Genomic DNA, 26,326 nt, shown 5'->3' on the forward strand with positions numbered 1-26,326 from the left:
TCTGAAGGTCATCTCAAGCATTAGAGAAGCACTGCACTGTTCCACGTGTCTTTGGGGGCTTTGGGACCGGAGGAATAAAACATCTCATCTGGAGCCTTTGAAACGCTTTGCAGCTGGTACGTCTGACTCATATCTCTTCTACCGCAAATCGACAGACCTTGTTTGGGTTTATCCAAAAATCCTAAATCATACCGCTGTAGTCCCTAACCTAATGCAATGCCCGTCAGGTAGATGGTTAGATGTGAGCTGGATTTTAATTAGAATAATCTTTTAGATTGCAACAGGCAAAGAAGAAAAGCACAAATTCATTCTGACTGGTTGCAAAACACTGCAACTGCTTCTTTAAGCAGTGTTTTTCAGTAAAAATCTAAGATAAGAGAAGTTATATTAAAACAACTGTACTTGAAGCATGTCTAATTAATTAAAATCATGAAACTTTTACAATTTCACATCAATTTATTAAAAACTACATGCTTAGGGCCTTATGAAATGTTTTGTTTTATATATTTATAAATGTTTTATTGTTAACAAATTCTGTGTTTTAGCTGGTCTAATCATTTGAATGCATATTCAATCAAATTTATTCTTAAATTAATTTAATTTATAATTTTTTTTCCTTCAGATATTCTGTGTTGTGTACTTATTTTTCCGGTTATCAAATGAAGGCATAAAACATTAATTTCTTTTATCTTTTTATTATTGAAAATTAAACAAACTTTATTTTTGGCAAACAAATGGGATTTACTATTAATATTAAATAGGAAGAAATGTTGTGTGATTATTCCTTAAAAAATAAAGTTTTAATACATTTTGTAGTAGTAGTAGTAGCAGCATGTACATTCTACTGAACAATAGTAATATATTTCTGGCACAATTTCTTCAAGTTAAACCAAACTTTTATTTTAATGGGTTTCTGTGAATACCTTTAAATTTATGTTTTCTGTGATATGACGCTAGTTTTACTCAAATCAAAGGGTAAAATGCTCATGAAGTGACTCTCAGAGCAGTTCTGGAGATGTTGTTCATGTATTTGTGTCTTCATTTAGTAAGACAACAGACGCTAAAATCACCATGAGAGTCACGGCTTCAGTGTTTGTGTAGTAAATGAAACAGCACATCTGCACCGTTCATTCATACATAGACACACAGAACATACAGGATTCGTGTTTAAATAGTCTTTTTAATATTTAATATATTTAATATTTAATTCAAAATTTGACAAATTCTGTGACACTCCACTGTATACAGTAAATTCTGTTTTTATGACTGGATTCCGTGATTCCGTCTGCGTTTTCCGCTTCATGGAAAATATATATAATTTAAAAATATAAATATAATTGCCATCTTTACTAATAACTAATTATTTGCTTTTTAATTATATATATTTTTTCTTTTGTTTTAAATTATATTTTTTTTTTAAATAAAATTAATTTTGTTTTTAATAATTATTTTAATATCTGTTTATTATTTACTGAAAAAAAATACTGATTATGCAAATGATTTTGCATAAAACCCACACCCCAACCCACATGCACACAATTTACTCTCCACCTCTTTAAAGCTTCTGAAAAATTACCTCCCATTGATTTTGTAGGTGAAGAGCAGTAGATGAAAGTTAAGACAGAGTAATGCACACACAGAAAGCTGCATGCCAATGAGAGAGAGAGAGCGCAGGAAAGATGCTGACGTGATTTTCTGTTCTATGTGATTGTCTCATCTTGTAAGTGACGTTATGGATTGACTATTGACATGCACTTGAAACAGCCAGTGCAACAAGGACACAGGCATTATGACAGAAATGCTCATTTGAGTGCAGCGTTTTGGAACAAAGCAGTTGTGAGGAGAGACAAGTATTGAAGGAAGGTTGCAGCATGTCTGTAAAGGTTCTTGGGGGGGTTGCAGCATGTCTGTAAAGGTTATGGCAGGCCAAAGACAGTTAGGATGTCACTCCGCAGTATGTCTGTATGGGACAGGAAACACGGATAGACGGACCGCTCGGGGGAAAAAAGCAGAAGGGCCAAACCTGTCAGTGGCTTTGACACATTAGTGCCGTTTATAAAAGAAGTCGACTCTCAATACGGACACTGCTGAGGTCAGCGCTCCACCTCAGCTGCCCTGCAGGAGGGATTGTGCCGGGTCTGATGTCCACTATTCTTTGTGCGATTAGTCTCTTTATATGTCCTAGTCCAATGCAACAGATCTGTTTAGTGTAAGCAGAACAAATTTAGCAGTCTGTTTACTGAAGATCTGTGCGTTCCAGCTAATGGCAATCATTACAAGATTACAAAATTGACTCGATTTACTTCATTATATGTATTTGTTTTTTATTATACAGGATTCATCACTCAACATCCAAAGAAACAAATATTCAATTGCTCAGTCTCTAAAAAGACTTTTTGGCTGATGTCCTCAAATTGTTCTGTTACTTAAAGTAAACGAATAGCCAGATAGTTTCATTCAAGTCTAATCAATTCAAGATTTCAGATAACACCACATTATCCTTATCCAGTCAATTCCAGGTGCATAAAGCCACCAAAATCATTGAATATCTTCTTTGGTTCTGTTTCTATCACATTACAAAAGCAAAATGGTCTGCAGATGCCATTTTATGTTGAGTTTAAAGCCTGTTCAGACCAAGGATGAAGCAAACCATGGAGGAAATACTTGCATTAATAGAGTGATACTGTTTTCTAGTTTTCATATAATTTAAAATGTAATTTATTGTGTTTACAAATTTGAATTGTCAGCATCATTACTCCAGTATTCAGTGTCGCATGATCTTTTTTCAAGATTCTTTGATTAGAAAGTTCTTTGTGTGTGTGTGTGAGTGTGTGTGTGTGTGTGTATATATATATATATATATATATATATATATATATATATATATATATATACTGTATATATATATACACACACACAGGGATTGACTATATTTTTAATAACAGTGTAAATATAGAAAAGTTTTTGTCACTTGATTAATAATTTAATCCTTACTCAATATAAGAAAGAAAAAAATCTTACTGATATGAGCCAATCTCATATTTTTTACTGTATCTCTTCTTCTTTAGTAAAGTTTCCCCTGTAATGATTTGCAGGACCTTGAGGTATTTGTCCTAGAGTGGTCTCCACACTGCTGCTCTGATGTTGTTGTTTTTATGGGACGCTCTGAAATGGCTTTTTGATTGACAGCACTGGTTTGCCTCCAGGTCTGCTGAATTGAATATATCCCTGTGTACTCAGCATTCCGGTGTCTCTCTATCACCATGACAACTGCTATTGTCTGCTGTCACTCCCAGTCGCTTTTAACATCTCATAGTTCGGTGACCTGTTACCTATTTTAATCTTTGCTTCCAAAAAATCTCTTCATTCACTGGAGATAAAGGCACTACAGAGTAAAGCCATTTGAAAGCCTCTCTTTAATGGTTAAAGTGTCGATGTGCCCATCCCATCTGGGCCTGTGGCTGCTGACTGATCAATAACGATCTTGTGTCTCACTGACTCCAGATTGCTTTGCAGTCGTACCGCTTTAACTGAGCATCTAACTTTCTGTGCTTTCCTCTTTGGTTGATGTGGCAGATGGTTTTTAAGAGTTCCTGCGTGGGTTAAGTGGGTGAACTGCAGTGCGTCCTGTGTGTCAGCTGTGGTGGCTGCATCTTTACTTGCTTGTTTTGAGGATTTCTCACACACTATGAAAAATCATTAAGTACTTCACCTGTAATTGCACGGTTCACTAAAAAAAAAAAATGCTTCCACAATACATAAAACATAATTTAAACTCCTAATGCACATCAGTTGCTCTTCATTTTGTAGTACAAAAGGTTTTTCTTGGTGGGATTTTTATTAAAAAAAAAAAATTATGACATTCTCCAAGTTTCTGTTTTTTTTATTTTTTATTTTTTTAACAAAATCTATTAAACATACATAATTTTATTAGTTAACACTTCTGAACTTGTGAGTAGGAACAGTACTTGGGTATATGTCTCTGTCTCTGCCCCTTTCCCCTTATCTCACTGTGATTGGTTTGTGTGCTTGTGCTGATGTTTTTGTAGCATTGCCTCATAACAGCTGTGTGTGTGTGTGTGTGTGTGTGTGTGTATCGCACCAACTCGCTGCATTTTTGCTGACCCTCTGCTTTATGGTGTGTCCTTCAGGGACAGCTCCTCTAAGTCAGAGTCAATTCAACAAGCCATACAAGAGTCAATATCTACCCTCACACTCTAAAAACACCTACAATGCTCTTTAAAAATGCAATGCTCTCTCAGGTACACAAACATCCGGGATATCAGACAGTGTAATTGCACCTATTGATCAGGATTCTTATTGAATGTAACAGCACAACTGTTGTTAACTGATTCCAATGTCTTTATTCTCTCTTGTGTGCAGTAGGTGTTTTTGATCATCTCGACTGTCATAGTGCAGGTAAATTGCCTCAGTATTGTTTTCATGTGTAGTTTAGTGCAGCTGTGCATGAAACCGAGCTTCAAGGTGACTTCTGTAGCTGCGCTGGAGCCAGAGCCACAGAATGTGTCTGAAACGGATCAGTTACAGGGTGACAAATTCAGCACTGACTCACAACTAGTCTGGACCTCTCACTGTTGGTTCCTCTCTCACTTTCCCATTACTTAGACCACAAATCATTGCTCATGTCGTGTTTCTCATGTCAACCTCTATATCGCGTGATATTTATGTGATATAAAATAATTGATGCACGCAAAATTGGTTGACAACAAAAGAGATTGATAGCAATGAATAATGATGTCAACATGAAATCAAAATGTACTTACTTATAATAGATCCTTTTAATAGATATTTTATTAAGGATATACATCAAGTTGTTTAAAAGTGGCAGTAAATGCATCTATCTGTCCATCCATCCATCCATCAATCTGTCTGACAAATTGAAGTCATAACAAGTTTGAACTTGTGCACTTTGTTACATCGCTCTATTCAAGTGTAGACATGGTGTTCATGGACATTGCTGCACATGTTAGATCAGTAGTAAAAACATAGGTGGCATCCATTAGTATCTTGGTTCTTGGAAAAATCAATTGCGTTCTATTAGAGCAGAAGTAAAATCAGACTGGTGTAGCATGTCTTTGGTCTGTCTGTCAATGCTTTTAGAGCAGTGTGCAGCTACTGCTGAGTGTCCTGGTCAGAGCAGAGCTGTAATCAGGGATCTCATCTGTTTAGAAGGGCCGCTGGTGTCAGCGGAGTGGATGTGAGAGCTGATATTACAGTATTGAAGCAAGCTGAATCTCTATTTGAAGTGAATTGTGGCTGGCAGGCGTGTGCCTCATGGAGGGGGTGAAAAGTTCATGCTGAAACTTAAACTGTGGATTTTGTTTTTTGTCATGCTTCTATTGGGGTTTTTGAGCAGGTAATACTTTGATGATGAATTTGGATTTTTGTTTTCAGTTTCAGTTTTCGGTGTTTTTTTTTTCTTTTTTAATTGCGTTAAAATCTATTATTTTAGATGCTTCATAAGCAAATTGGACGTGCAAAGTTTTACATATTTAAATAGTCTGTTGGACAGTCTTACTGTGCAGTTTTTGTTGATTTCAAAGCAGTGTTTTCCATTTTTTTCATTTGCGTTTTCACATCACAGTTGGAAAGTGGTAAAAAATGTTGTCCTTTGGAATACTTTTATTCAGTTAAACAGCAGGGTATTGTAAATGAATAGCACGTTTAAGTGCACAAAGCCTTCCAGTGTGGCTCTCTGTTGTATTGAGTCATTTGATAACTGTAACGTCTCAGACTCTCAGACTGTGCTGCAATCCAGGGGTCCCATGCGTGGCTTCACAGGAGATTCAGAGCTATTTTTGCAGGAAATTTGGGTCAGCGGTTTATTGTCCTCTTTAACCGGTGTCTTACATCCCCCGAAACATAGAACAGAAGTTCTTGAACAGCACAAGAGGTCAGGAAATAATCAGATTGTACAGAACCCCAACAGAAGGTTTCTCCCTTGATGGAACAACGTATTCACTTCTTTTATTTTTGTGTATTTTCAAAAAAGGTTTTATGAGAAAATACTATTTTGGTCTTCCTACTAGAAAATGTTGTATTTAGTTCAATGCGTAACTTGCTTTTTCTTTGTATTTATTTGTGAAATTTACTAGCAATTCCTAAGTGAAAATTGTTTCTACACCAATTTTGGGTTATACTTTATTATAGGAACCAATTCTCACTATTAACTAGTTGCTTATTAGCGTGCCTATTATTAGCATATTGGTTGTTTATTAGTAATTAAAGCACATATTCTGCATGACCATATTCTGCATCCATATTCCTACACAATACCTAAATTTAACAAATACTTAACTAACTTTTAATAGACAGCAAATTAGGAGTTTAAGGAATACGTTGTTTTTTAAAATCTTTTAAATAAATTTTATTAGAGATGAAATTGGGGGTGATTTTTGTATTGATTGTTATTTGAAGAACCTTTAACATCTGAAGAACTTTCTGTTTCACAAAAGGTTCTTTGTAGCGAAAGAAGGTTCTTCAGATTATAAAAAGGTAAGAAAGAGATGGTTCTTTAAAGAACCTTTGTCTGAATGGTTCTTTGCGGAACTAAAAATGGTTATTCTATGGCATCACTGTGAAGAACCTTTTTAAGCACCTTTATTTTTAAGAGTGTACAGTCTGTATGTATATATGGTCTCTGAGGAGGGAAAAAAATCCTCTATGCAGGACAAAAATTTAATTGCTGGGTCTAAAATTGATTGGTGTTCAAAAATTTTGAAGTGAACATTTTTCATTTCACATTAGCCAAAGTTATATGTTTAAGGTTCAAAAATTTTATTGATGGGTACAAAATTCATTGTTGTTGTTGACTGTAGCCAACTGTTTGCTTGGACTTAATTATTTGGGGGTTTGTTTGTTTGGAAATGAATGACAGGAGGAGGAAGAATGGGTTGGTTAGTGACTAATTATTTTTAATTATTTTTTTTTTTAATTTCCTTAGTAAGTAATTAATCGTTCATTTAGAGAGGTAGGACAATGTGAGCAGAATATTTCCACACTGCTTTGAGAGACGTAAAATCCATGGCCATTAGGACCGGACCACTGCAGCAACATAATCTGCAAGTCAAATGATGTTGGCAGTTCATGCCGTTGCAGTATTTAATGAATTTAAATAACCCAATTTAAACAATGACATGCGTGTGCGGGGAGATTGATGTGCCTGTCAGTTAAGGAAGGTTTGTCTGATGATGTGGGATCCCATCTCACTGTAGTTCCCATAATGCACTGCTGGAAGTGGGGGGAGGGGGCTGTTAAGTAAGGTTTGGCCGTTACTCATCACACATAAAAGTGCCACGAATGCTGAAGCTCACACATAAAATGCACACCTGATAAAAAAAAAAAAAAAAAAAAATTGCTAGGAGAATCATTTGAGGTTAATTAGTGCAAAACCTAGTCTGACGTTTGGAAATAATCCTATCAGATCTCTTGATTGTTTGCATGGCTTGCGAATATGTTTGCTCATTTTGTTAATTCTGCACTTAATTTTTAAAGACATGTTTAGACATTGATGATTCATCAGTGCAGCTATTTCATGTTGACTTTAAGAAGCTCTTTCGGTAGCACACTATAATAGGCTTCAATGTTCTTTTTTATTGTTTCTATTTTTTATATAATTTGTTTGTTAATTTCTGCATTATATTTATTTTTATGTTTATTTTATTGTATAAAATTTTTAAATAAATTTATTAATATATTGTTTTATATTTTTTTTTATATTTTTGTCTTCGTTCTATTCTATTCTATTTCTATTCTATTACAAATTACCTTTATCGGTTAAACCCTAATGCAGTCATGTTGAGTCATTCATATTACATAATTTTTTTACTTGAAACAGTTTATATTTTCTATTCTAGATTTTTTTTATTTTTATGAATATTTTTTTACTTTTTGATTTGTTTTTTTATATTGTTATTGTAAGTAATATTTTTTTTATTTTGTGTATATTTTTACCTTTTTTTGAGTTTATTTTTCCCTTCATACAAAGACATTTTCTAAACTGCAACTAATGCCATATTCCTTGAGGCTTAGTTATATCAGTGTTTTTAATACTCTCTGTTGTCATGTATTGTTTATGTCTTGTGTTTGGATATTTTCATGCTTAGTTTCTGTCTATTGTGTTTGGGCTTCCTTTTTTCTAAATAAAATGAATGACTTTCTTAATTCTCGCTCTCATGTTGAGCGTCTGTGTCCACTCAGTTTGATGAGCTCAGGTTAGGTACAAACAATAAATTAAAAAAAATGAAAAGAAAAAACTCCAGACATCCCTGAAAGCAATCACTTTAATTAAAGCTTGCACCACAGCGGTGTATGTGTACAATAATGTGCTGATATGTTTGGAATGGGTTTTGTTCACTCTGATATTGTTTCTCGTCTTGCATATAGAAAACTGACTGACATTTATCTTTCTTTTTCTTTTTTCTTTTTCTTTTTTATTAGGGGTCTCTAGAAAGTAGACAGCAAAGAAACTCACTGGGTTTTTGGAACAAGACACTCATTTTTTTATTGTTCCTCTTTCTCTGAGGCCTTGAAAATGGTCTTTGAGAAAACAGACCTCATCTTTGAAGGGAATTGAATTGCAGGGCCTTAGATTTTTTTGCTTTTCCTTTCATTTAGTTGGTGTTCCCGGGGATATTAAGGTTGCACTGTCCCCAAACAGACTTTTAAGAATCATTCCGTTTCAGAAGTGGTCCATAAAAGCTTTGATTCACTCTGATCATCCAGGCAGCCACCTCATAGCCATGTCCTGATTGCGCTTTCAGACTGAATCAAGGGAAAATACAAAGATGAACCAGTACCATCAGAGCTCAAGACTGCGGTGTGGACCTCCCGTTTTTCATCACCACAGATTCTAGCAACACCACAGGCCAAAAAGATTGAGTACATGGAAAAATCTGTGGAAAAAGAATCATATTCCCACTTTCAAGTTAGGATATCTTTCAAATTCCTCCAATGTCATACTGGAGAAGGATCTTGATTAATCCCTGCTATGCTCTCAGGGAAGGTTATTAATTGAGTGGTTTGATGAATGAACACTTGCCTCTGAATTATGGGTATTCTGCAGCAGTAGAGAGCTTGCAGATTTATGGCGCTCTCCCTGGTGATGAGGGGTTTAACTTCTCAGTCTGAAATGCTAAAACCAGAGGAGGTTTTGGCAGAGAGTTGTTGTCTGTCCTCCCTTTAATGTGTATGTCAGAAGACCGCTGGCTAACAATTCAGAAAGAAAGCTCATTTCAATCTAAATCTGAGGCTGAAGTCTCATTGGCCGCTCAACGAACCATCACCAATTTTGCCCCTGAAATTTTCGAGTCTTGGAAATGAATGGATTAATGGATTGTTTTAAAGTTTTAAGGCCTTCATGAATAATGCAGTGACCTCAGTATGTTCTAAAGAAGCTTTGGAATTTCTTATAGGGACATGTGGACATTTTGTTTTTTTAGTTTTTTTTTATTTCTTTTCTGTATTTAGTTGATTTAGTTTGTGTGCTTTGTTGCTTTGTACATGATGAATTAATAATCACGGCAAAGAACTTTGTCCTCAATCTTTAGAACTCAAAATAGTCGATTGATAGTGGAGTGAAACATATTGTACTTTTTGTGGTTCGCTAAACCACAAAATAACCAAAACTGGAAAGTCTTGTCTTTCACTTGCACTTGTCTTTCAAGCTGTCAGATGCTTTAAGATGGCAGCCTGGTCCAAAATATGAAAATTCTGTAAAATCGGCATCTGTAGCAAACTGTAATTAGGTCATGGCAATAAGTCCTGTCCTCCTTCGCTGCTCCTTTTCAGGAGGCCTTCATGAATAATCAGAGGGAAAAAAACAGGCCACTGTTGCTCTTTGAAGTTTTCCATGCAACTAAAAATAATCCCATAATGCATTATAATGAAAAACTATTTGTTGGTTCCATCACTGCAGATGTAGTCAGAAAGCTTCAGCAGTACACAAACCAAAATCCAGCCGCCTTGGAGAGAAACTTTGAATAGGAGGTGATTGTACTGTACTTGTGGTTATTTTTGTTTTGATTGTAATGTAGGGTTTGGCCATCAGATGATCACATATGAGTTATGTATATATGAACACACATACCACAGTTTTTTGATAACTTGTACATTTTTGCTGTTTCAGTCCTATAACAGCTGTTGAATAACAAGTGTTCCATTGTGAAATCTTTGCTGTTTCAGTCCTATAACAGCTGGCATTTAGACATTTTTGCTTTCATCATCCTATAACAGTCTCTGTTGAATAGCAAGGGTCGCATTGTGTTTTCCAATGTGGTTGATGTTTTCATAAGGTGTGGTCATGTGGGTGAAAAAAATACATTTTCCATTGTCAATAATGTAGGGATTTCTAAAGCACAAACAAAGCAGCTTTCTGCTGGTCATAGTGGTTAATTAGATTGAAAATTTTCCAAAATTGACCAACTAATAATCAAAAAAATAATACAAAAAAAGAATTTTTCCAGAAAAAAAAAAATGGTAGACTAAGAATAATAAAAATAAGATTTGAAAAAGAATGAAGTTTGTGAAAGAATTTTGTTATTTCATTTGATTTGATGTTTTGTTTTTAATTGTATGTATTTACATTAAATCTTTGTTTGTTAGTTTACTTTTTTATTTAAAACACATATCTGTCCACCACCTTTCACATTTACTAACAGATACTAAATGTCCTTAAATGCACACTTAACCAAAAAAAAAAAAAAAAAAAAAAAAAAATCCTTTAATACATCTCTTGGCTATTTGCACATCTGGTTAGATGCTAACTGCATTTCATTGGCCCTGTACTTGCGCTTTGGACAATGACAATAAAGCTAAATCTAATTAATGTTTCATTTTATTCTTAAAGAAAAACTCTGTCATTAGTCTACCAGATCTAATCTAATGTAATTATGTTTTTCTGTGGGAAATTCTATGTTTATTTGTAATATTATTTAATCATGATGTTTTAATAGTGTTCTAATATGTGATCTATTGTGAATTATCTATTGTGTATTGTTTGTTGGTTGAACATGTGATATCGGAAAATGTTTTTCCGCTAAAAACGTCAAACGAGATTATAGCCTACGTCTTAATTTTCATGTTGTTCTTCACACAAAGCTATCACATGTCTAACGTTACAGATTTAGAATACGAAGCAATATGGACGACGTTTATGGTTTTTTACTGTTTGGTAATCGAATTTACATTTTCAGGTGAAGTAGCCTATTTCTTAATTGCCAAATTACAGTGACATTAAACTATGAATTTATTAGACTAATATTTTTTTTTTGATCTTTTCATTTATTTTTTTTGGTTTTAGGCTGTAACGTTTAATTAGGCTACGCTACTATGTTAGCAGTATACGCCAAATTGATTAGTGTGTTATTTTCATTGAATTGAGTTTATTTCATTAATTAATTAAAAATCTCATTAAATGTAGCTTCACGTTTTTATTTATATGCTATATTAATTTGAATATGCATTGGTTAAGCGCAATGTTTGTTAATGGCTTTTAATTTAATTTTGGTTATTATAAAGTTTAGTTATTATAATTTATGGTTTAGTAGGTGGAGTAGAGTGAATTGGTTATATTGGTCATGTTCACGTGTGGAGTAATGAAAAGTGAAAAGGAAAGTGTTCTCCTTTAACTGCAGAGGTCTCCCCATCCCCTCACACACCTTTACCAGGCTTTGGTTTCTTCCTACACAGAGCAGGAGGCGGAGGAGAGGACGGAGATCGTAGATACGCATCCTAGTTGAAGTCAATGAGAACTTCTCTTCGGAGGAAACGGGCTTTTGTGAAGGAGCTTCATGACGTTTGGAGATGCTTTTGATGGTCTCAGCCGGTGATATCGCTCCGTTCATGGTCAGAACAAAACTGAGAGACCATTTCAATGAACTCAGTGTGCTCGTTTTGAGAAGCAAAGGAGACGTTTCTGTAGGATTCTCAGTCAGGAGACGTGATGTCTGCCAGCGCGCGTGCCCTGCTCTTAGGTAAGTTTCCTCCTCTTGCTTGTGAGTGGTGTTTTTGCAGCTCCTGTCAAATGTGATAAGTTGTAGAGATTTGGTAGAGTTGTAGACTTTTTAGTAGTTGATTTGGCTGGTGATATCGATTGTTTTTACTAATGTGACTTTTGATTGGCAACAATAAGCGATCAGATTATGGCACGCCGTTTTAACATTTTCTTTAAACGAACTAATATATATATTTTATGGACTACTTAATTTAAGTATTCCAATATCTAATTTTTCTCATTTTGTAATGTGCATTCTTGTAGTGATTTGTATCTTTTTGTTTAGCCTAGTTATTCAGTAATAGTATTAATTTCTATCCTGGTAACAAATTGCATATTTTTGCCATTTAATTTTATGGGAGTCTGTGGTTAAGATGGGAGCTATCCTCTTCTGATTCTATTTCAGTTGTTACAGGTTTCTTTTTAAGTTTTACAATGTACATTTAATTGTTTACTTATCATGAAGTAGTCAGAATAACTGTTTTAACTAGCTTAATCATATTATTAAATTAAAATGGAATTAAATGTTAAGGTAGCATGCCATAACCAGGTAGGATTTCAATCTTCCTTTGTGTGCTGTATTATTCAGCATCCGCAAATGCATTAATTTATTAATGCCTTCCTGTCCATGAATTAAGTTATGCTTTTATGTGTTGTCTGCAAGTGGTCTTAGATGTATGCTTCTCAGCTCATAAACTCTCTACGTTGCAATATTTTAATTGATTCATTACTGAAAGAGAACTAATTTAAGGTTGAATTTGAAGTTTAAAGTCAATTACTTTTACCTTTTTCTCCATATTTCTGCAGTAGAGATGCAGATATTTAGTGTTTGAGTCTGACCACGCAGGAAGTCAGGTATAAAAAAAGGACACTTTTTTGGTTTGAAGCAGCATTAAAATGTCTCTGCATATTTTCCAGACTGCACTTTTTGTGTTAAGTCAGGTCCCTTCTATCATTTTATGTTAAAATATGTACCAAAAAAAAAAAAAAAAACAAACTACTCTTTAAGCCCAAAAGCTGTTTAAATGTCAAAAGTCTTGTACCGTGCCTGTCAGCATCACTATGTTCGGTTACAGTAATATATGCCAGTGATTCAAAGCCATCATTGTGAACAAAGAAATGAATGGTATGTGATGTGAAATGTTGCTGTTATCATGTCAGGATATCTTACGTTTTCCTTTCAGTCCTCTGTGAAATGATTTGTCCTGCACACCTTAGCATAAACAGAGCAATAAAATCATTTGATGAATGTCTAATACTATTGTGGCAGCTGTTTAGAATAGTTTTGCGGTGACTGAATAATGAATCTTAAAGAACTGTGACTTCCCAACCTTATTTGGCTCATTTTACCTCCTGGCCTATTTTACCTGATATCATCCTAGATATAACTAGATTTGCATGTCCTTAAGGAAATGGCAGTTCTTAGTTGGATGTCAGCAAAATAATAGTGGTAAAGTTTTAGGAAAGCTTAGGTTGTAGGCTTTATTTCTTTGTAAATGAAATGTCGCATCAGCCCTAAACTTTGATGTTAAGAGTGATTATAGATGATAAGTGAAAAAATATATAAGGTGAGACTTACAGTATATCCGATTTTATCCATTGGGAATCGATTGTGAAAACTGTTGAGAGGTGTTTGGAGTAGAGTGGTTGAAAATTAAAAGGGCTTGATGATATTAGGCAAAAAACTTTTCAGAGGTGAATCAAGTTGTTGTATTTTGATGAAAAATTGCATTTGCGCTGTAAAATGCATGCAGAAATAGCACTGCATGTGCTTTAAAACCACAACCGCTGTGCGTACTTTCACTGAAGTGTTGTGACTACACAATAAGCGACACAGAGAGATGCGAGGCGCTTGAGTCCTCAGACACACACACATACGGGAGCAAACGCCACTGCAATTATCATGATGAGCACTTTCATTAGTTGCATTAAAACAACTGTGCTAGACAAGCCGTGCAAACAACACAACATATCACAACATCATCATCCACACCCCGCAGATACGGCAACACAACACAAGAGAAGCTATCTGTCTGCCTGTCTGTCTGTCTAATGGCATTACATTTTCATTGGTTTGGGCTTTCTTCTGGAAATAATTGATCATTGTCTAATAGTAAAGAACATCTTATTCCCTGTAGCAGCAATTATCACTCCTGCAGTCCTAAATAGTTGTTTTGTTTGTTTGATTGTTTCTTTCCTCCCTGTTGCTCTAGTGGAAATACGCTTGTGAAGTGCCATACCAAAATTAGTTGCTCTTTAGATTATATTCTATAAGGGGTGAAGAGATTTTATATTATATTATATTATCTAATTTTAAGCTTTGTGCAACAAAATATTAAACGTATACACATTAGGCATACACTTTATATTGGTACCATGTCAATTATGTGCTGTTTTCTTTCTTTCTTTTTTGTTTTATTTTATTTTATTTTTTTTATAAATTTGCATTGTTTGATGTTGTGTGTGCTCATTTCCACTGTATTTGTATTTAGATGACATTTGCCATCATGTAGCGTTCACTAAAATGAATAAATTAAAAAAACGTTAATAATATAACAACATTGTTAAATGTAATTATTAGCCAGTCACAAAATGTAGCCTATATCCATTTCTCACAAACAAAAAATTATTTGTTTTTATTATCGACCATACATGCAATATTTATTACCTCATCAGTATCAGCCAGAATTTTAATATTGGTGCTTCCCTAATATAAACAAAACCTTTTGCATTGCTTAAAACCCACATTTGTTGCAGCATCTCAAATAAAGAGTGCGTTATGAAACAGATCTTAGATCGGTCTATTTTTAGATGGATCTCTAGGGGCAGCAAAGTATCTGTCAAGTATAAAGATGACATGGGCATCTAGAACCAGAGGTCAGGAAGTGACATCCTGCTTTGTGCTGCGTTCATTCCCTCTCTCTCTCTCTCTCTCTCTTGCTAATTCTTGCTCTCTCGTTCTCTCTCTGCCCTGTGAATGTTGCTGTCAAACAGACTTTAATAACAAAAGCTGCATGTAGCGTTCTGAAATATGGAGTATCTCCTTACTTGACCTCAGTGTCTCTAACCCACCCTTGATGAGACCATGACCTGTTCTAGATGAGAAGATGACTTTTTTTATGCCAAATGCAATGAGATAATGAGATCATTTGTGTGCTGTAAAAAAAATTATAATTCTCCATGTCATAGTAAATGTTTTTCTCCCTAATATTTCATGACAAAATAACATTAATATTTAATAGTTTGTTTATTATTTATTAATTTATGCTTGCTAAATGGATGTCCCTGCATTACTTTTTTAGATACTATAAATACTGTATAGTGGCTTCAGTAATGAATCCATTTGTACAAAGAAGCTCTATACACTTCCCTCAGGATTATGATCCATATTAAAGCTCCACCGACAAAAAGCTGGGAGTGACTAGCCTGTGTATGCGTGTTTTAAGGATGGCTCTGGTAATTTAGTAACTTGATTCAGAAACTGTAGTGTGTTTTTTTCAGCACTTAGCTCTAATTTAGCTCCTGATGAGCCTGGCTTCACATGGACCATGTCAGATGTGTGTGCGTCCCCATGGGGCCCCAGCCCTGTCTTTAATTAGTAGAGCAGATCACAGCAGGGCCGGCCCTCACTGAGAGCCGTGTCATTCCATTCAGAGAAATCACAGTGACATCCTTTCTCCCCCCAGACGCACAGCACCAGCCACTTACCTCCTCTGTACTCACACACACACACACACACACAAACACAGAGTTTAACATGCACAGACTCGTAAACATGCTGGTATCCATCACACAGCTGTAGTTTTGTATGTGTAGAATTGTTAAATGTTTACAGAAATTAGTGAAGAAGTTTTGGTGTTTTTGTTGTTTTTTTGTGTGTTTTTGGTAAGTGTCATGAAAGTGTGACATTGTACCTTGTCTTATTGACCGTGACACCTTACCCTTGAAGAACATGTGAAGTCATCTAAAAAAAAAAAAAAATTAATAAATAAAAATTTCTCAACATTGATAATAATAAGAAATGTTTCTCGAGGACCCAGAGTAATGATGCTGAAAATTCAGCTTTGTTATTATAGGAATAAATGGTAGATAGATAGATATCATGAGAGCATAGAGTGATCTTGTAAAGGATGTTTTACCGCCCCTCTGCCTGTCCCTGTGCTTTTAGTGTTTGTTGGTCATCATTGCTTTGAAGCGTCTCATGGCACAGGCCACTCTGACCTACAAATCTCACAGCACTCAGAGACACGAGTGAAGAAAGCGGCCAGCAGATTGCAGAGGAGCGTTTCAGGCCCAGAGCTGGAATGATCTCCTTTATTCCTGGTTTTCCTGAGACACTGTGAAACGGTTTAGATTTACTGTAATCCAAACCACATGCTCTCACGTCACGCTTTCATTGTGGAAAAACCAAAGAATTTCTTTCAAAAATATTTGGAGGTGGTTTGCATTTCAGCGTTAACTGTGGATTTATAGGTGGCATGATGGGACGATGTTACCTGAGGCGCTGGCAATGATTTGCAGGGTGTTTTTTGAGAAAACATTTCTGATACTCTTTAATTTTATCTGTATCTTTTGTTTGATTTATTTGTTTATCTTTTACTTTTGACCACCCTGAAGATGAATTGGTCCACTTGGATATTTCTGTGAGAGTCGTGTTTCTTTAAAAATGGGGGAGGGAAAACAAGGACTAGTATGGAATATTATTTTTCTAAGCTTTTAGTACCAAGAATGTAAACTGAAATCACACCCCTCCTCCAGGATTACTAACGATTCACTCTAAACATTTATTAACTCTGCTGTGCAGTCTCCAGTGAAACGTGTTGTCCCTTTCATAAATGACCAAAACCTTTTAATATGACAATCCAGACAAGCAAAGAGTGATGGATATGTTTAAAAATATTAATCTGTCTTGTGCATTACTTACAATTTAGTGTCTTTGAATAACATCTGATGTCAATTAACGCTTAATTTTTTAATATTGCAGTAATGTACAGTGGAAGTCGCTGGAGTGTGGAAAAGCAGAAATATGAAGCTTTATGAGTTTTTTGAGCTAAATATTTTTTTTTCTCCGTGGACGAACTTTTGGTTATGCATTTCTGACGCATAACATTATAGTTGGCACAAATGCTGGAAGAAGCTAATGAGGTTTTTGCCTTCTCTCCCTAATTTTTTTTTTGCAGAACATATGGCACCAGCACTTCTGTTTTTTTTACGAGTCGTTAGACATAACTTCTTAATGAAATTGAGCTGTTCCACTGCACTGCACATGTGTGATTTTTTTTGCTCTAATTGCTCCTGTTGCATTAATGTGTTCTATTCACCTACAGAAACAAAAGCAGCAGCAGTTTTTTCTATCTCACATCGCTCATTCCTTCATGGCTAATACACCCAGAAGGAACACCCACAGACTGCGTTTGGCAACTTTCTGATTATGGTGCAGGATTCAAGATGTATTTAATATTAGGTGTCCCTTGAACATACTGTAATACAGCACAGAAAGTGCTGGGAAATGGTAGTTCATTTGATATGTTGTTTTTGGGCTTCTGCCACTCTTTAATGATATATAACATGAGACTGAAGGGAAACTTTAGTGGAAAGACAGATGGAATGGGATTAGAATGTGGCGCAGATAAAATCAAACCCAGCGCTGCATCCCATTTCGCGTCCTGAATAGTATGCAAGATTAAAATGAGTGCATCTTAAATCATTGCATGCTAAGAAATTAGATCTGGGTGATATAGCCAAAAATGTTATGAATTTATTTTTTTTGTATTTTTTAGATTGTAGTTTTTTATCAAAATTTGATATTTTATCATTTATAATTATTTGAAATCATGAAAATTACAATATTAAATAATTTATTAAAAGTATAACAAAAATAATTTGTTATAATAAGGCCCTATGCAATATGTTTTATTTTTTTCTCAAATTCAGTTCTATTTTTTACCAAATTCTATTTTCCATTAATTTTCTGGATTCCATCTTAATGGTTTCATTAAATATTAATAATCAAAACCATCTCTAATGAATTGATTTATATATGTGTGTGTGTGTGTGTGTGTGTGTATATATGTATGTATATATGTATATATAAATTCCTTTATAAATAATGTTTTAATAATAATTTTATTAGCAGTAGTAGTACTATCATTATTACATTAAGTAATATTTCTGTCATGGTTTCTTCAAGTTAAACCAAACTTTTATTTTGACAGGTTAGGTTTCTGTTTGTATATATGACGATGGTTTTACTCAAAAGAAACTGTACAATGCTGATAAAGTGACTCTCAGAGCGGTTCTAAAGATTATGTTCATGTGTTCATGTACTTATATTGAGGTAGCAGAAGCTGAAAACACAGCATGTATGCAGTAAATAAAACAAGTCTACGCTGTTCAGTCAGACACGCAAAACATGCAGGATTCATATTTAAAGGGCATTTTTTACGTATAATATTACAGACACTAATCCATATCGCGTTTTGATTTAAGTGCACTGACCTACTTTGATATATCCATCCAAAAATTGGCAAATGCTGTGACATTCCACATTATACAGTATATTCTGCGATTCCATCTGCATTTTCCACATCACGGAAATCATAGGGCCCGATATGAGCCATATAAGCAATAGTATTCTAAAAAAACATAACAGGTTGAATTCACACAGTTTCCACTTCTAAACTGCAGTATTAGCATGTAACTGGACCGCTGAAGGGCCTGCCTGAAATAACTTGAGTCTCTTGTCAGTAAAATTGGGTTTAGCCTCCCCAGCCCTCAGGAGCTGACACCTTCCTCCTATTGTTAGTTAAATACTGAGGGCTTTGTGTGTGTGCTGTGAAAAGCTGTATTTTAAAAGGACTGTCTGGTGTTATTTGCGGTACAGAGGAGGACGAGTCAATACAGGTGCTGCCGCGGCCACGTGTCGGGCTGCTGTTTCCTGCTGCGTCTATTCTGAGCAGCTTTACCTTGGTGTTCATGCGGTGTGACAGCTTAACTGCAGTGCGCGTCCCTACTGGAACAGATGAAAGGCGAAGGTCTTGCTCAGATGCCTGGTCTTCCTCAGCGTGAGAGGAAATCTGGCATTTAAAAAGAGGCATGCCATTTACTGCGTCCAGCAGCAGAGGAAAAACGAGATCCTGGGAGAAATCTGGCATGGGATAAAGGTTGTGTTGATGAAGTTGTTTTTGTTTTATTTTATTATTTATAGACCTAGCTGAATTTCTAATAGAAAGATATTAAGATTTATTGGCTCTGAGGATTAAGGTGGTTTAAAGGGATATTTCACTTTTATTATTTATGGGAGTAGGTGGATTTCTAATAGAATGATTTTACTCACTTTCATGTTGTTCCAAACCTGTATGATGTTAATTCCTCTGGAGAAAAAAATTAGAAGTTTAGTAATATGTCATTTTTTAGTGTGCTCCAAAAACACCACTCAAGTAACGTATAAATGTAGTCATTGTGTTGTTTTAAAAGTCATATGATACCTTTGTGAGAGGAAAATACCTGTTATAGTAATTATAGTAATTATTAACTGAAACTAAAACATTTTTGTTCCTTAAAATAAATGCTAATTAATAATTGTTAAACTGAAATATTTGATTTCAGTTGCCAAGGAGATATTGCCTATTTTTATTTAGTTTAACTTTATGTACTAAAATAACATCAAATAATAAAGCTAAAAAAATATAAAAACTAGTTAAAACTTTTAATAAAACTATTCCTACTATTATTGCAGTAATACTAAAATAACACTGGAAAAGAAAGAAATTGTAGCTGTTTGACTGATAATCATTCTTAACCTTCATTCACGTTTTTATTCACATTCATGAATATTCAAATCCTGTGAATGAAAAAATGTGCTATGGCAGAGGGGGGAATTTTCATTTATTATTATTATTATTATTATTATTATTAATTTCCTCACACAAATCTGTTGTATGATTTGAAATACTGTGCACACATATTCGTTTTATGGCATTTTATGGTGCATTTTTGCTTGACGCCCTCTGGTAAGTATTCAATTTCATTATGTGAAAAAGAGTAGCTGGAACATACAGTATGAAACTACTGCCAAACATCTCCTTTTATGTTCAGCGAAAAAGAATGACATGAGAGTGAGCAAATAATGACTAATACTTTAATCACTGGAAAACATCATAGCTGAAGTGTTTAGTGAGCAATGCCTATTCATTTATTCATTGGGGAAAGTAGTACGGTATGGAATAACAAGGGTCTTCCATCGGCTGAACGTCTCTTGATTAAACAAACGTTACTCATGTCAACAGCGTATGTTTCTTTCTCTCTCTTCATTGACCTCTCCTCTGTACTGTTCCTGTGACTTTGACTAATGCTGAAACCAGGGCAGAGTTTCCACTGCCTTCCCTTATTGAGCTAATTAAGTCTGTGGCTTGCAGTTTTAAAGTAGCTGTTGGTAGGCAGAGGAATTCTCAGCAAACATGCCGACTTTAGGTTTGCATGGAAGAGCATCTCTGACATTACATTACTTCAGCCCTCTCTCAGCGAAAGAAAATGGGATTTATATAAGAGATTTATGAAGACTGTATTATTGAATGGCTAATAATTCAACTTTGCCATCACAAGAATATATATATATTTTTTAAATATATTAAAATAGAACAGTTATTTTTAATGTTAATTATATTTAGGGTCAGTTTTACTAAGAGCTGGTTTTTTTGGAGAAAATGATTTTAATTCAACTTTGTTTCTGGGAATTTTCCAAAGACGCATTATTTTTTTTTTTGGAAATAAAAAACGACTTTAAACTAGGAGTCAGGCAATACCAGGTCTATCAAACTTCTTGTAACCCTTAATTTACAATGTTGTAATACCACGACTTAGGTGCCCTTCAAGACTGAACCCCAAAACGCTCCTCGGCGCGCCGGCATAAATGGCTGCCCATGCTAGGTGTGTTCACAGTGTGTGTGTGTTCACTGCTCTGTGTCACTATGGATGGGTTAAATGCAGAGCACAAATTCTGAGTATGGGTACCATACTTGGCTGAATGTCACGTCACATTCACTTTCTGGCCTTCTTGTAACCCTTAGTTTTCAACATACTGTGACTTCTTTATTTCTTTATTTGCGACTACGCCAATTTGTGCTGCGCTTGGTATATTGTGTTGGTCGATATGTAAATGAGATGTTGTGTCTGTGTTCTTTAATTTGCACATTGTTAGTAAATCGCCTGCAGAAATTTCTACGCCCATCTGCGCGGTTTTGCGCCAATTGCGCTCCCTGTTTAGTAAAACGGACTCTTAGTGTTTTTACAGTATTCTAAATCAAATAAATGCTGCCTTGGTATGGACTCTTTATTAAAAAAAATAAAAAATAAAATTAAAAAAATATATTTTATAGGAATATGAATTTTTAAACTTTTTTAAGGTGGTACAGACTTTATGCGAGTAGTCAAAAACAGGTGAAAGAAGTGAAAGAGTGAAAGAAGTGCATTAACACATCTCAGCATTTATCTGTCTATTACACAGATTATTAATGATGATTGTTTTAATCTAGTGTGTCAGTGCTGTGTCTGCAGAAAGACTTAAACAGTAACTCTAAAAATAAAATAAGAGTTGAAATGTGTCTTCAGGGGAAGTTTGTGTCTTCTCCTCATTAACGTGTGAGGATCTACATGACACAGGAGATTTTGACCAACTTTGACAGCGTGGTCCGATCTCGTCTGACTCATGTGAGATGAGTGATGCATGATGGGTCTGTTGATAATGAGTATGCATTTTTTGATGTCATGGATCAGCATTAGAAAGATCCGAGATGACCTTGTGTTATGCAAACGTGGGACACCTCACTCTTCATAAGGGGAATGACTTTATAGATTCTATGTGCATCCTGGAGTACGTGAGTGGAAAGTTAGCTGGAGGGAGTGTGTGTGTGACTGCTCATTCCATGCTGTGAATGTGTGAAAGACAGATGACAAGGTTATCTGACATGAAGGTACAGTGCATTCTACCGTCAGTGTGTGATCTTCAGAAAAGGAGATAAAGAAAGAGGCTATGTGTAATGGAATACTAGGCTCCTGTTTACTGCACACTACACAGTATATACTGTATAATTTCTATTATTTTAAGTTAGCACATTAAACAGTATGCACAGGGTCCAAATGTTTTTTTAAGTAAGCTGATTATGTAGTATTGATGGGGTACTAATTATTATTTTTTGTATTTTGTCATTAATCACTTACCCCCATGTCGTTCCAAACCCGTAAAAGCTCCGTCTGTCTTCGGAACACAATTTAAGATATTTCGGATGAAGGATGCACTGTTTCTACATGTATTCAGCTTTGAAAATAACACAGCGCATCATTGTGGTGCGGATGACACAGAAGAGCATATACAGCATATGGTGATATGAAGAGACACAGAGGAGACCGTTGACAAAGAAATGATTGAATAAATTTTTTGTCTATAGAGTAGAAGAAAATGGGAACTGAAATTGTCTAGTAACCAACATTCTTTAAAATATCTTATACAGGGTGTTGACAGAATTTTTTTTTTTGGTGGACTATCCCTTTAAGACATTTAATGGCTGACTGGTGAGCAACTCAAGATATATATATTATATACTAAACGAAGCCAATTTTTATCATATTTGCTGCTTGCCTAGTGTTAATTTTGGATCGTATAAGTGGGTATTTGCATCATACTTTACGACAACAGTTTACTCTAGGGCTGGGATGATAAATCGTGGATCGATTCTCAGATTTTCAGAATGCATCGCGATTCTTCTGGAATCGATTCTGAGCTTTGATTTTAACAGCAGATGGCGCTCTAATCTAGTTTTTATCTGCACACTCAAATGCTCATGAAGAAGAGTGCTAAAAAGACCGCTTGTGCGTTTGGCTGAGTCATGTAATTTCACCTCACCTTATAATGCTTTTATGACGCAAGATTAATGTAAACACAGCCCAATGTGAACACCTTTGTAATTCGCTTCAGCCTTTTCGAATTTTATGAATTATTATTATAGGTTCAAGTGTGTGTAAGGATTTGGAAACCAGCAGAGTATGGCTGTTTCTAAAGCATGCAGTGCCACCTTATGTTCAAAACTAAGCTCAGAATCGATTCAAGAAAGAATCGCGATGCATTTGGAAAATCTCAGAATCGATGCTGAATCATTTCTCGATTCGCGATGCATCTATTTATTTTTCCAGCCCTATATACTACATAACATCATCATATTGCATGTTTGATTTAGTTGAAAAATTAAGTTTTTTTTCTAATTGATCTCAGTAATAGCTATAATTATTATTATTATTATTTTTTTTGTAGCTTTTAGCAGACTGATCTAATAATGAGTCCAAAGGTTGCATAATACTTCTAATTTATTCATCATATTTGGAATGGAAGGTCATGTTGAGTCAGTGCTTTGTGAGATATAATATAATACTGTGCAATATGCTTCTTTTTTTTTTTAGCTACTAAATGTTGAACATCTGAATAACCGAATAAAAGAATAACAAAAAATTCCCACAATGTACATATTGCATACTGCAGAAGTAGTAAGAGTAGTTTTGTAGGATCGAACAGGCAGAGAGAAGTGAGTCTTGCCTTTTTTGGAGTGAGAATATTTGATTTCCTTTCATTATCTGCCAAAGTGTTTGGCAGGCTTGTCTGTTTCTCTTCTACTTTCTTTCACCTTCCTGTCTGCCTACCTGGCTTCCTTCCTCTCTGCAGTACTCTGGGTAAGCTGGAGAGTTTTGTCTCAGAGGACATCACATCGGACCCCTCCCCTCGCTCTGTTATATTACAGCATGTCATGTTCCCCATTTAAATGTCAGTTGGACTAAAGATGCCATCACTGCAGCATGATCGTGTCCTCTGTCCATGACACTTTTATGAGAGGCAGAGCGAGACTGTTATCACAGGACGCACAGCCACTCTTACTGTCCTGTGTGATCGAATGAAAATAAATCCAGGTTACATTTCGTTCTAAAATCAGAAATTGTGTTTTCTATTAAGACAATGAAGCCTATTTTAGAACCTTTAACATGTTCTGCATAATGCATCTAGATTAAGTTTTTTTTTTTTTTTTTTTAGTGTTATTGTTTTCAATATTGATTATAAAAATATAAGCTTATTGTCATTAAAGTAGTATTAATAATCTATCTATCTATCTATCTATCTATCTATCTATCTATCTATCTATCTATCTATCTATCTATCTATCTATCTATCTATCTATCTATCGTTAACTAAAGCAAAAAATTACATTGTTTTAATGAGAACTATGTACACACAACAAAATTACTATAACTTTAACTACAGTTAAAATCAAGAACGATTCAAAATATTAACAAAAACAAAAAAATAGTATCTCAAAAATAACACTTCTATATACAGATATATATATATATATATATATATATATATATATATATATATATATATATATATATATATATGTCACACACACACACACACATTAAGTTACTAGTTGCAAAATCACAATTAGAGTTACAGCAAGCTTGAGCCTGTTTATCAATTCACCTGAGGTCAGCAGCTTTCATAATTAATGAGGCTTTTTTATGTTTGTTTGTTTGTTTTACCTCTCATGTGCTCAGAGAGAGATGTGCTTGCTCAAGTCAATTAATGCTGCAAGGGTCCTCACAAAAATCAATGCAAAACTGCTGCGCTGATTTAATTATTTCCTGTCTCACACATGGGGGAGAGAGAGAGAGAGACCGCTTAGGAAGTGAACCAGAAAAAAGACACACTCAGCCTGACCCTGAATTTTTGTCCATTTTAGCAGCAATATCTTCTTTATGATTGGATTTTTGCTGAACCACAGTTAAATGCTTTATTTCTGTTCGGTTACAGAAAGGAAGTGTGCTAGAACACTGCTTTTGTATAAATTGGGTTTTGAGACACATAATCAATAATACATAAATTTTAATTGCTAAGGGTCACTTATTGAGCTCATTTCCATAGTAACAGGATTTAAGTACATCCCTAAAGCTTCTGACTGATTTTAACTTGACGATTGTGTAGAATCGATCAATTACTAGCATGATGCAATCGATTCAAAATGAATCAAGAAAATATATTAATAAATATTGACTCAATTCTCTTGAGCTTATTGAAGGCAGCTCAAATTTTGTTATAATTTTTTACATGATGAAATTGCCCTATTAAATAGGGATGTAACAATTAACCGCGAGCCGGTTGAAAACCGATTCAAATATGTGACAATTCAAATCGGTTGAGATGCAAAACAGATCACGATTCATTTATGGGGTAGGAGTTTATATGAATGTAAGTCTGAGGGGAACTTACTTACTTTAGCAAAGTTTAGATGGTATTTTTTCTTTTCATCTTGCCTCTGTATAATGCATATTAAAGTTCATAAGTGCAGCGCTGCTTTGTTTACAGTGGAAACCAAGGAAATGCTCTGAGCACCACCTGCTGGCAGAGAGTGAATCTGTGTCTCGTTCAGCTCGTCTGCTGTTTCTGTTGCATGCAGATATTTTTTATGTAAAAATTCACGAAACTGAAGTCAAACCATTCTGTTTTTGCTTCAAATTGCGAAATTATACAATCTAATTTAGATTAAAAACCGCTCATGTTGCTTGTTTGCTGCATCTTTGTTTGGATCATGATTAAAATGCGTTGGTTGCTTCTAATTTTAAATGGTAAGAGCATAGAGAAAGCCTTATTTTGTTTATATGAAGAGATTTATTTTATTTGTGTTACTTATTTATTTGATTTGGGGCCTGTTCTAAAATTTCAATTTAATTTTGTTATTTACATTTACATTACATTTAAATTTAATCATTTAGCAGACACTTTTATCCAAAGAAACTTACAAATGAGGACAATAGAAGCAATCAAAACCAACAAAAAAGCAATAATTTGCAAGTATATTAGTATATTATTATAGTGTAAAATTTAAATTTCACAAAGAAATGTGTAGGATTTTGTCCAAGCAATAATAAAAGTAAATTTTTAAATCTTATTTTGTAAAAAGAAAAAAAAAGTGAATCGAATCACGAAATCAAAATCTTAAATCGAATCGAATCGTGAGTTGACTGAATCGTTACATCCCTACTATTAAAGATTAATTTAAAACTATTACAACTGTAGAAGAATCAGACAATATGTTAACATCTTTCTTGACTCATTATTTGATAAGACTGCCAAAAACAATTTTAACACAACAGTTAATTAAAAATAGTTTAAGAGTGTAAATAAATAATATGATAACTGGACACCTCATGCAATGTTATGAGGTCATGTGACGTTGTGATTTTGCAATTCTGTGAGGACCATGCTGAAGTTTA

At 34.6% G+C, this 26,326-nt stretch overlaps 1 protein-coding gene across 1 annotated transcript in view; it reads left to right on the top strand.

The window, feature by feature from the left end:
• The first annotated feature begins 11,629 nt into the window (after positions 1–11,629).
• Positions 11,630–26,326, top strand: part of LOC109087974 (CXADR-like membrane protein) — a 50,889-nt gene continuing 36,192 nt past the window's right edge. Inside the window, 1 exon segment of the mRNA XM_042733028.1 lies at positions 11,630–11,993. Within this exon segment, the coding sequence (XP_042588962.1) occupies positions 11,963–11,993 (31 nt within the window). The 5' untranslated portion in view covers positions 11,630–11,962.

Source organism: Cyprinus carpio, chromosome B10, assembly GCF_018340385.1.
Source record: "Cyprinus carpio isolate SPL01 chromosome B10, ASM1834038v1, whole genome shotgun sequence".
Taxonomy (NCBI): Eukaryota; Metazoa; Chordata; class Actinopteri; order Cypriniformes; family Cyprinidae; genus Cyprinus; species Cyprinus carpio.